Source organism: Montipora foliosa, chromosome 7, assembly GCF_036669935.1.
Source record: "Montipora foliosa isolate CH-2021 chromosome 7, ASM3666993v2, whole genome shotgun sequence".
Classification (NCBI taxonomy): Eukaryota; Metazoa; Cnidaria; class Anthozoa; order Scleractinia; family Acroporidae; genus Montipora; species Montipora foliosa.
Window position 1 is genome coordinate 26,322,421 of NC_090875.1, and position 11,723 is coordinate 26,334,143.

Here is an 11,723-nt window from a genome sequence, read left to right on the forward strand (position 1 = left end):
CGTCGCGACAAAGCCGTTAAAGATGAAAAAGAAAAAGTTCGTTGTAATTTTAGTTAAAACTGAATAACCAACGAGACTAAACTGTAAGAGATAGGCCAAAATGTCATGATGAAAATGTTTTTTCTGTGTATTAAATTGTATACCATGAAAGTTGCCACAGGAGAGCAAACCTCTTCCCTGCAAAAGACTATGTAGACAGAGGTGACTTGCATAATGTTTACGTTGTGCACTTTCCATTCGGACAAAAACGGCTCGGTATTAGAAAATTATTTGATTTTTCGGGACAAAACGCGCGTGAAATTATTCCCTTATTTCACTCGTCACCATTTGATTACCCATACTAATTCCCCGTCTGCTTCTGCCACCTTAAATACTCAGTCAGTTCTCCAGAATTTGACGGAAGCTATTTTTGTCTTTCCTCCACCCAAAAATCAAGGTTTCTAGTGTAATATGGCTAATGAAGACGACATCGATTTGAGTTCAATGTTGAGTTCCAATGCACCAACCACTGGTACAAAAACCTTTGTTTCGAGAGCATCTAAAGCTCTGGCCTCAGTTGATCAAAAGGTTGATTTCGCTAGGACTTATCCACTTGATAGTGATTTATCCGGTGGATAGCGCCATTCATCGTTTAAATAACTGGGGCCTAATTGACACTTGAAAAAGTAATTAATAACGTCAATTCAATCTCCGCTTCGTCGTTTGTATTTTCCTTTGTTTCCCGTCCAAATTTGTTTTTCTACCGTCATGGTTATGACAGGCTATTTTCGTTTGACTTGCAGTCTTTGTTTTCCACTGTTTTACCTCATCCGCACGTCTGTTGGTTTATTTTACCGAGGTCAATTTAGTTACAAATTTAAAAGCGGAGATGATGAAACATCAATTGACGTGACTGGAGAGATATTTTTTTCCGCACTTACCTACGGACTCACGAGGTCTTTATCACATAATGGAGATACGGAACATTAGTTTCCTAGGATATGAGGCGTTTTCTTCTTAATGTACGACGACGAAATCAAAGGCAACGACGAGTCAACAACTAGGATAAGCCCACAAAACAACGTAAATGATACAAAGAATGTTTTTGCACGCCCTGCACGTGGGATTGACATTTTGGTACATTTTCTTTTCTTTCTAAATAAGGAAAAGACCAATTTCCCCTTTAAAAAACAACGAATTTCTGCAATGGGAAATTGCCTTTAAAAAATCCCTCAAGCGGTTGTGCCTAAAGAAAAATCCCGCATCCCAGAAAAAATTTCTGCAGGCACATTGGTCTTTAAAAAATTCCAGCATGGATCTTTACCCCCTTCCGGTAATTTAGTGGGGTACCTGTGGCAGGAGGCCTCAGTGAGAATTCGACCCAGTGCTCCGTTGAACTAACCATGGTAGTTTACTGTAGATGGTTTTTAATCACGTGATGAGGGCCATGTAGGTGCACAAGAGAATAGCAAATTTTGGCTCATGTTTTGCATTATGATAGAGTCATATTCCCAGAACACTTTTTTCTCGATTGCTCAGTGCACCAACTGTGTGAAAACCATCTATAACTAGACAATTTGTGTTAACTCTTTGTGCATCCCACGAAAACGCTCTTAGGCGTCTTGTTTCTAATGGTCCGCCCCTAAGTGAAATTTTCTTAATTATTTTCTCTAAACTTCAATGCTGTTCAAGCTTTGCAAGGCCATTTCTGAAAAGGGTTTAAGCTTCAACTTTGGCTTTGGGTTTGGGTCTGACTTTGTGTTTCAAGGACATGATAAATGTGCCGATCGCCGCACCACGGGAAAGTCCACTGTCAGGCTGATCATCTGTGTTTCCAGCTTCTTGTTCCTTGAATAAACGTTCAGTCACGCCTATCGGGATTTCAACAACACCATACAGGGATTCCTTGCATGTATTCATATTTTGAACTGGTAGTTCCTCTGTAACGCCACGCAAGGGGTCTTGATGAATTCTGGAAAAACTGGATGGTTCGCCTGAACTTCTTGGTCCTTCTTCGGATGGGCCTGGTCCCTCAAGAACCCAATAAAATGGTTCTTCGTTCTTGTCTATCCTTCCAAGTTCTTGGTCTCCGTTGGTGATATATCTACCATCAGACATTCCTAGATTTCTGTTTTGGCAGAGACCTCGATAGCGAGCTGGTTCAACAGCGGAATCCATTTCCCGACTTTCGTCTCGTTCCTCTGATGGGTCATCATTATTTGCAATCACCCTGGGCGCCCTGTTGTTCGGCAACAGGGCTTGGAAGATTTCTCGATTCGTGCCTGGGGACTGTGGTGAGTTCGGAGACAACCGCACAGGCTCGTCGTCAGAAGGGATACCTGATGATAACAATGATGTGGATGGTTTGCCTGAACTTCTTGGTCCTTCTTCGGATGGGCCTGGTCCCTCAAGAACCCAATATAATGGTTCTTCGTTTTTAACTATCCTTCCAAGTTCTCGGTCTCCGTTGGTGATATATCTACCATCAGACATTCCTAGATTTCTGTTTTGGCAGAGGCTTCGATAGCGAGCTGGTTCAACAGCGGAATCCATTTCCCGACTTTTGTCTCGTTCTTCTGATGGGTGATCATTATTTGCAATCACCCTGGGCGCCCTGTTGTTCGTGCCTGGAGACTGTGGTGAGTTCGGAGACAACTGCCCAGGCTCGTCGTCAGAAGGGATACCTGATGATAACAATGATGCCAATGTCAATGCAGGAGATAACTATGACGAAACAGAATGAAATATGGATAAGGGCAACAACAAAAAAATCTTGTCTCTTTTTATCATTACTTACCGAAAGAGTTTTCGATTTCAGGTGTCGCAGGCTTCCTGTAAAGATCAAGTAACAATTCCAAATGTCATTCGAGTGCCATCTTTTTTCCCATTTTAAGTAAACTTTACGGGCCATTTTCGGGTGTCACAATTCCCTTTGTATCTCAAGAACGGAGAGGATTTAAGTCGTCAAACTTCACAGTAATTTTTCTTTTTGTTACCTTGAAAACATGTCAAAAGATCGGCTTTCCAAAACAAGAAGTTGCTAGTTTCACAAATGGATTTTCGGGCCCGAAGAGTTCTCGGGACTTTCGAGAAACGGGCCACTGGCCGGGGACATTGTGTTGTCTTCTTGGGCAAGACACTTTACTCTCACGGTGCCTCTCTCCACCCAGGTGTATAAATGGGTACAGGCGACTTTAATGCTGGGGGTAACCCTGCGATGGACTAGCATCCCATCCAGGGGGGAGTAGAAATACTCCTTGTCGCTTCATGCTACAGTAACCGGAGATAAGCCCCGGCCTGATGGGTCTTCTAGGCTCGTAGCAAACTTAACCTTTTTTTACTAAATAGATTTGACATATCATTATTTATTATTGAATAAATGGTTACCAGTGTTTGTTGCGCATCCAGATGAACAAAAGAACACAAGCTAAAATTTCCAGCAGCAAACAAAGCATAACAAAACAAAAGATTGTTGTGATATGTCTCGTTGTTTCTCTGTCCTTTCCTTTCTCATCGATTAGTCTAGGTTTCAATCCTTGATCTTGATCAATTTCTTCCTTGGAATATTTATATGTACATACCATGTCTATGATAAATGTAAATCAGTGTTAATAAAATTCTACATGTGGTCAAGATGATTTAAAATCCATTTACTATATGGACACTGATGAAATACCAGGATTTTTCCTTTTCATTAAAAATCATATCTTTACCGCGCGCAGTGAAGATATCATTTTTATCTTTCACATGTGAGAACATAGATGTCGTCATGGTAACGAACACGATTAGCCAATAAAACGCGAGCTTCCTCTTCATTGTAAGATACTTTTGTGCTTTAACGTAATTCTTCTCTACTACATTAACATTTTTGTTGCAAAATTTTACATTATCATTATTTGTTTCTCATAACTTTCAAATCTTGTTTTATGTTACACAATATGCGTGTTTTACCGGTTGGTGACCACTTTTTCATCATTTCGAAAATGATTAAAACAAGTTGTTTTAAATCTGGACATTTCATCATCATTTCGATCTTCTCGTGCTGAAAGTATCTGAGTGAGCGAAGAGAACGAGTGAGAGATACTTTCAGCACTCGAAGATAAAATTCGTATCCCCAACCGGCCATGTAATAATATCCTTTATTTCTCTGCTCGGTTGCACCAGTGCTTTCGACGTCGTTACTCGTCAGGCTCCTGAGAAAAATGTCTTATTCAATGTTCGCCTCTGACTTTTCAGAAGTTAATAGCCTTTACGTAGAGGAAAATCCAACCGCTAGTGAGGCCCCAGAAAGTGAAAGAACTTTTCTCTCAGTTTGCTTCACACATGGATGTTTCTTAACTGAATGTTATATCCCTTAAAAGGTATGGCAAAAATAAGGAGCTGAACTATACTTTAGAATGTAATGCACCTTGTCTTGTTTCACAGAGTTTTCCGTACACACATGCCTTCGTTCTGATTACTCCACTTGCGTTTTGCCCGATGGTGATGCTGATTGGTTCTTTTTTGGAACACCAAAGACACTGTATCAAGATCAAAAACAAAGTATCAATAAGTAAAATTAGAGCAGCCACGAGCCAGTAAAAAGGTACTTAGTGTACAATTTTTACTTAGTTCCCGAGCATCATTGGCAAACTACACTTGTGGGACTGCAGAAGAAACATTAGTTCCAAATATTCAAGGATTTAAGGTCAAGATAAAAATGAAGTATGAAGTAAAACGTTACATATATTTTAAGGGTAAAGATAACGGCTGGTTCGACAAGAAATAGGGTAATTTAGGCAATGTACTTTCCGTTTAAAATTATCATATTACAGGACTACAAATTATTTTGGTAAGTTGTCTTTTAATAGTTATGTACAATTAGTAGGTATTACATTGTAAATAGCATGTATTGTCACTATTTTAATGTACTGTAATCATTGTACGTAAAGTGCAGGAGTGTAATTAAAAAAAAAAAAGGAACGATTTTAATAAGCATCACAAAGTGTGCTCATACTCAACGTCACCTGCGCCCAGAAATTACGGGTGATAAATGTCACAAAGTTTTCTTGGAGCTCTGCTCTTCAAGGATTCAATAACAGTCACATTGTCTGGTTGAATGAAGCCCTGAGAATGACTGTTGTGTCTGAGTGACCAATTGCCAATGTGTCGACCGCCTGAACGGAAGTCATCTTTACTAAACTTTGATGGCGACTTCCGCTCAGATTATCCGTGAAGCCATGTACTTCTCTTTCTCCTTTATTAACAGACAACGCTTTCGCATCAAGTCAGTATGGAATGAATACACGAATAAATAATCACTAATGTAGTTTGCTGTTTGCTCAGTGACCGAGCCTATGAATGGCTTCGAGGCTGCCGGTGACCTTGTCTTGATACAAACCTCACTGCTTTTATCATGTAAATTGTGTTGTTGTAATGCTAAATTAGTCTTAATTAACATGAGAAAAGCCCGACGGTTTGTATGAAAGCTGGGTCAACAGAAGCCTCGCTTCCATTCTTAGGCCAGGTAACTTAGCTACAACTGTAAAATGGTCTATCAAATTAGTATATACTAAAACAGTGGATAGCGTTGAAAGCGCGCTCTGATTGGCTACTCAAACTCCGAATATCCTTTGCTATTCACCTCCACTTCGGTGAATAGTTCTTAATAGGCCATTTCCGAGTTCAACTCTGCCTCCCCTTCAAAATGAGTCTAAGTGCGAAGTTTTTCTTATGAAAATCAGTTTTCATTCTTATGTAAAGTAGAACTAATTACCATCACAAAAACTTCGCACTTAGACTCGCTTTGAAGAGGAGGCAGACATGAACTCGGAAATGGCTTATTACACCTACATGTAACTTGAACTTGATTTCCATTCCATTCTTGCTTCTCAGTACAGTGACACAAATGCCATACGATACATTACAGCGTTCGCTGATGGGTCCCATTTTACAAGGATCTCTGTTGAGAATCAGCGCCAATTTACAATCACTACTGTTGGAGACTACAACAAACAAACAAACAAACAAACAAACTAACTAACTAACAAACAAAAGCAAAAACAAAGCAAGCGAATGGCTAAAATAAAAAAAACAACCAAATTGCTTTTAGTTACCATGGCTTTTCTCTTTACAACCGAGAGCTGATCGAGCGAAAAGAAGTACTTGGAGAGACTGGGACGAGAATAGGCAAAAGGAATAGCCCATTTCCGAGTTGCTGCATGCCTCAGTTTCAAAGCGAGTCCTGGTGCACAACCATTAAAATGAAAATGAGTTGCGTATTCTTATGCAAATCAAACTCATTTCCCTTTCAATAGTTGAGCACCAAGACTCGCTTCGAAACCGAGTCAAACAGCAACTCGGAAATGGCCCATTGTTTGACACGGCAGCACAGGTACGGAAGAAGTGTAATCTAGTTACACACAAAAGTTCACGTCGTGTACCATTGTATTTTCGATCACCCACTGCTAAGGTTGATACAAAGTCAGAGATAAATTATAACAAGAACCTAAATGCCTTGCACTGTTGGCTGTCTCAGATCCTTTCACGATCAAGTCTGTCGGTTAGCATTGAAAAAGTGAAAAAACTGAACGAGCAAACAACCAAATAAATGCATGAAATTTATCAGTTTGATCCAAAAGAATCTTGACATAACTAACTTTCTGCATTTATTAAAGTATTTGATAATAGAAAAACCTCTCACTTTTCTCCCTCTATTGTCTCAGAATTCTTTTTTTCAAAAACCGTCTCCAAATCAAGTAACATCCGCTTTTTCGTTCGGTAAAAAACGCCCTCACTTTCGAACACACGAGACTTCATAGCCTTCGAAGTCTATATAACGCCTTGAATGGCTGTAAATCGTGAGAATTTCCACTAAATATTTCAATTACCTTTTTTGCTCCTCTGGATTGTAACACTGAATGACTTACTGTCATATGGGCTCGTGAGCGTACGATTACACCTGTACGTCAACGAACTGCAACGAAGGCTTTGGCAGATATCTTCCTTAATCTGTGCCTTGATATTGACAAAGGCCTCTAAAGTAAGACCGAAAGCCAGTAACCCTATCTGGGTAATGGCTAAAAGAAACACCATCCTTTATCTTAATCATTTAAGAACATCCTGCAGTGTTCTGAGTTCGAAGCTAATAGCCCCCGATTACCGGAAAAAGGAGTGCCGCGTTGTTATCTCTGTATCATACAAAATAATTGATCGAAACCAAAGCATATTTCATTTTCAGAAGATGATGACACTTCCCGCGCGTTCCATTGGTCACAAGATTATGAAACCACGATGACTCTTTCTTTTCTATGACCGAATAGAAAGGAGACATTTTGAGTTGAATATCATTCCGGAAGTCAACTTTATTGCAAAATTTTACATTATCATTATTTGTTTCTCATAACTTTCAAATATTGTTTTATGTTACACAATATGCGTGTTTTACCGGTTGGTGACCACTTTTTCATCATTTCGAAAATGATTAAAACAAGTTGTTTTAAATCTAGACATTTCATCAATATCTATATAATAAAAAGAACATTACATGGCCGGTTGGGGATACGAATTCGATCTTCTCGTGCTGAGAGTATCTGAGTGAGCGAAGAGAACGAGTGAGAGATACTTTCAGCACTCGAAGATAAAATTCGTATCCCCAACCGGCCATGTAATAATATCCTTTATTTCTCTGCTCGGTTGCACCAGTGCTTTCGACGTCGTTACTCGTCAGGTTCCTGAGCAGAAATGTCTTATTCAATGTTCGCCTCTGACTTTTCAGAAGTTAATAGCCTTTACGTAGAGGAAAATCCAACCGCTAGTGAGGCCCCAGAAAGTGAAAGAACTTTTCTCTCAGTTTGCTTCACACATGGATGTTTCTTAACTGAATGTTATATCCCTTAAAAGTTATGGCAAAAATAAGGAGCTGAACTACACTTTAGAATGTAATGCACCTTGTCTTGTTTCACAGTGTTTTTCGTACACACATGCCTTCGTTCTGATTACTCCACTTGCGTTCTGCCTGATGGTTATGCTGATTGGTTCTGTTTTGGAACACCACCGACACTGTATCAAGATCAAAAACAAAGCATCAATAAGTAAAATTAGAACAGCCAGGAGCCAGTAACTAGGTACTTAGTCTACACTTTTTATTTAGTTCCCGAATATTATTGGCAAACTACACTTGTGGGACTGCAGAGGAAACATTAGTTTCAAATATTAAAGGATTTAAGGTCAAGATAATAATAAAGTATGAAGTAGAACGTTACACATATTTTAAGGGTAAAGATAACGGCTGGTTCGACAAGAAATGGGGTAATTTAGGCAATGTACTTTCCGTTTGAAATTATCATATTACAGGACTACAAATTATTTTGGTAAGTTGTCTTTTAATAGTTATGTACAATTAATAGGTATTACATTGTAAATAGCATGTATTGTCACTATTTTAATGTACTGTAATAATTGTATGTAAAGTGTAGGAGTGTAATTAAAAAAAAAAAAGGAACGATTTTAATAAGCATCACAAAGTGTGCTCATACTCAACGTCACCTGCGCCCAGAAATTACGGGTGATAAATGTCACAAAGTTTTCTTGGAGCTCTGCTCTTCAAGGATTCAATAACAGTCACATTGTTTGGTTGAATAAAGCCCTGAGATCTGAGTGACCAATGTGTCGACCGACTGAACGGAAGTCATCTTTACTATACTTTGATGGCGACTTCCGCTCAGATTATCCGTGAAGCCATCTACTTCTCTTTCTTCTTTATTAACAGCCAACGCTTTCGCATCAAGTCAGTATGGAATGAATACACGAATAAATAATCACTAATGTAGTTATAAACATACATGTAAAATAAAATGAATAAAAATGTTAAAACTAATTGATAATTAATTGCGATCATTCTTGTCACATATTCTAAAGAAATCAGTACAAAGGCAACTGTATGATGCGTCTTTGTGAAACGATTTAAGCCCTTCGCTTTGCAACAAGCAAAAGGACAACCGAGATTCAGAGTCCAGGGCACCAGTCGATTCCTTTCGGCCGTTGCCAAGAAAGCAGACTTCTTTACGAAGAGATTTTACAACCGTTAGCTTTGTGTCACCTAAAAGACCGTTGCAGGTGCGCGATGGTTATGGCTATCGTCTTCCCAATGTGCTCATAAAATGACATAAGAGTGACTATAAGCAATTCACTACTTGCACAAATCCCGTAATACACCTCTTTTATCCCTCAAAAATCTGCATAGGCATTGTTTTCGACTTCTCTTGAGACATTTTCATGTCCCAGGAGAAATTGCACACCATGGTTATGCAAAAGTTTTAGGGGTAATAGAGGTGTATTATGGAATTGTGCAAGTATTGAATAGCCCATTTTACAGTTGTTTGCTCAGTGACCTAGCCTATGAATGGCTTCGAGGTTGCCGGAGACCTTGTCTTGATACAGACCTTCACTGCTTTCATCGTGTAAATTGTGTTGTTGTAATGCTAAATTAGTCTTAATTAAAATGAGAAAAGCACGAAGGTTTGTATCAAAACAGGATCAACGGAAGCCTCGCTTCCATTCTTAAGCCAGGTAACTTAGCTACAACTGTAAAATAGTCTATCAAATTAGTATATACTAAAACAGTGGATAGCGTTGAAGGCACGCTGTGATTGGCTACTCAAACTCCGCATATCCTCTGCTAGCCACCTCCACTTCGGTTAATTACACCTACATGTAACTTGAACTTGATTTTCATTCCATTCTTCCTTCTCAGTTCAGAGACACAAATGCCATCCGATACATTACAGCGTTCGCTGATGTGTCCTATTTTACAAGGATCTCTGGTGAGAATCTGTGCCTCTTTACAATCACTACTGTTGGAGACTACAAAAAACAAACAAACTAACTAACAAACAAAAGCAAAAACAAAGCAAGCGAATGGCTAAAATCAATAAACAACAAAATTGCTTTTAGTTGCCATGGCTTTTCTCTTTACAACCGAGAGCTGATCGAGCGAAAAGAAGTACTTGGAGAGACTGGGACGAGAATAGGCAAAAGGAATAGCCAAGAGAAAATGAGGGGACAGAGAGGGAGGCTCAAGTCGTTGGCCGGGATATGTTATGTCCACGAAAGTTATTTTTAGACGAGCGGAAGTTTTTGTTCTAGCGGAAGTCTGTCTTCTGAGAGGTCCGCATGCAGTCTTGCCTCGCTCTCAGGTTCTTAGTGAAAAGAGAAAATGATGGCGCACGTGGAAGGCTGATGAATACATATTTTCTTTCAAACATCGGACCGAGGTTAGACTGCATGCGGACGTCTCGGAAGACTTCCGTTCGTCTAAAAATAACTTTCGTGGACATGACATATCCCAAGGGCTGGACCGGGAGCCTCCTTCTCTGTCCCCTCATTTTCTCTTGGAATAGCCCATTTCCGAGTTGCTGCATGCCTCAGTTTCAAAGCGAGTGCTGGTGCACAACCATTAAAATGAAAATGAGTTGCGTATTCTTATGCAAATCAAACTCATTTCCCTTTCAATAGTCGAGCACCAAGACTCGCTTCGAAACCGAGTCAAACAGCAACTCGGAAATGGCCCATTGTTTGACACGGAAGCGCAGGTACGGAAGAAGTGTATTCTAGGTACACACAAAAGTTCACGTCGAGTACCATTGTATTTTCGATTACCCACTGCTAAGGTTGATACAAAGTCAGAAATTAATTATAACAAGAACCTAAATGCCTTTTATTGTTGGCTGTCTCAGATCCTTTCACGATCAAGTCTGTCGGTTAGCATTGAAAAAGTAAAAAAACTGAACGAGCAAACAAACAAATAAATGCATGAAATTTACCAGTTTGATCCAAAACGATCTTGACATAACTAACTTTCTGCATTTAAGTATTTGATAATTGAAAAACCTCTCACTTTTCTCCCTCTATTGTCTCAGAATTCCTTTTTTCAAAAACCGTCTCCAAATCAACTAACATCCGCTTTTTCGTTCGGTAAAAAACACCCTCACTTTCGAACACACGAGACTTCATAGCCTTCGAAGTCTTTATAACGCCTTGAATGGCTGTAAATCGTGAGAATTTCGACTTAATATTTCATTACCTGTTTTGATCCTCCGGATCGTGAGCGTACGATTACACCTGTACGTCAACGAACTGCAACGAAGGCTTTGGCTGATATCTTCAGTAATCGGATGTGCGTTGATATTGACAAAGGCCTCTGAAGTCAGACCGAAAGCCAGTAACCCTATCTGGGTAATGGCTAAAAGAAACACCATCCTTTATCTTAATCATTTAAGAACATCCTGCAGTGTTCTGAGTTCGAAGCTAATAGCCCCCGATTACCGGAAAAAGGAGTGCCGCGTTGTTATCTCTGTATCATACAAAATAATTGATCGAAACCAAAGCAAATTTCATTTTCAGAAGATGATGACACTTCCCGCGCCTTCCATTGGTCACAAGATTATGAAACCACGATGACTCTTTCTTTTCTATGACCGAATAGAAAGGAGACATTTTGAGTTGAATGTCCTTTGGAAAGTCAATGTACCAAATCTCAATTGGTTTACTCTGTTGTATATTGGAAACGGGATACTATCCTCGAAGATGAACATTTGTTTTTCTGTGTCCGCACCACATGCCCAGCACAAGAAACCCAACACGATACAACATACTCACCCTCAGGGCAGTACAGAGAATGACACCCTGATCTCTCGGCAACTGTTCCCTTTAGGGTAAGGTACTACTCGGTTTAGCAAAACGTAATGAGAATGAAGTAATCAATC

At 39.5% G+C, this 11,723-nt stretch overlaps 1 protein-coding gene across 3 annotated transcripts; it reads right to left on the bottom strand.

The window, feature by feature from the left end:
* Positions 1-43: 43 nt before the first annotated feature.
* LOC138011585 (uncharacterized) lies at positions 44-11,719 on the bottom strand. 3 transcript variants are annotated; one of them, XM_068858662.1, is made up of 8 exons: positions 11,617-11,719; positions 9,671-9,822; positions 7,908-8,019; positions 5,812-5,963; positions 4,388-4,499; positions 3,367-3,565; positions 2,777-2,811; positions 44-2,663 (listed from the first exon to the last, which is right to left on the bottom strand). In XM_068858662.1, exons 2-8 carry the CDS (start codon positions 9,692-9,694, stop codon positions 1,699-1,701), a joined length of 1,599 nt encoding a protein of 532 aa, XP_068714763.1. In that variant the 5' UTR covers positions 9,695-9,822; positions 11,617-11,719; the 3' UTR covers positions 44-1,698. The 3 variants fall into 3 exon arrangements, with proteins under 3 accessions (XP_068714763.1, XP_068714760.1, XP_068714761.1); XM_068858659.1 differs by lacking the exon at positions 11,617-11,719 and adding an exon at positions 11,042-11,310; XM_068858660.1 differs by lacking the exons at positions 7,908-8,019; positions 9,671-9,822; positions 11,617-11,719 and adding an exon at positions 6,849-7,673.
* Positions 11,720-11,723: the final 4 nt, after the last annotated feature.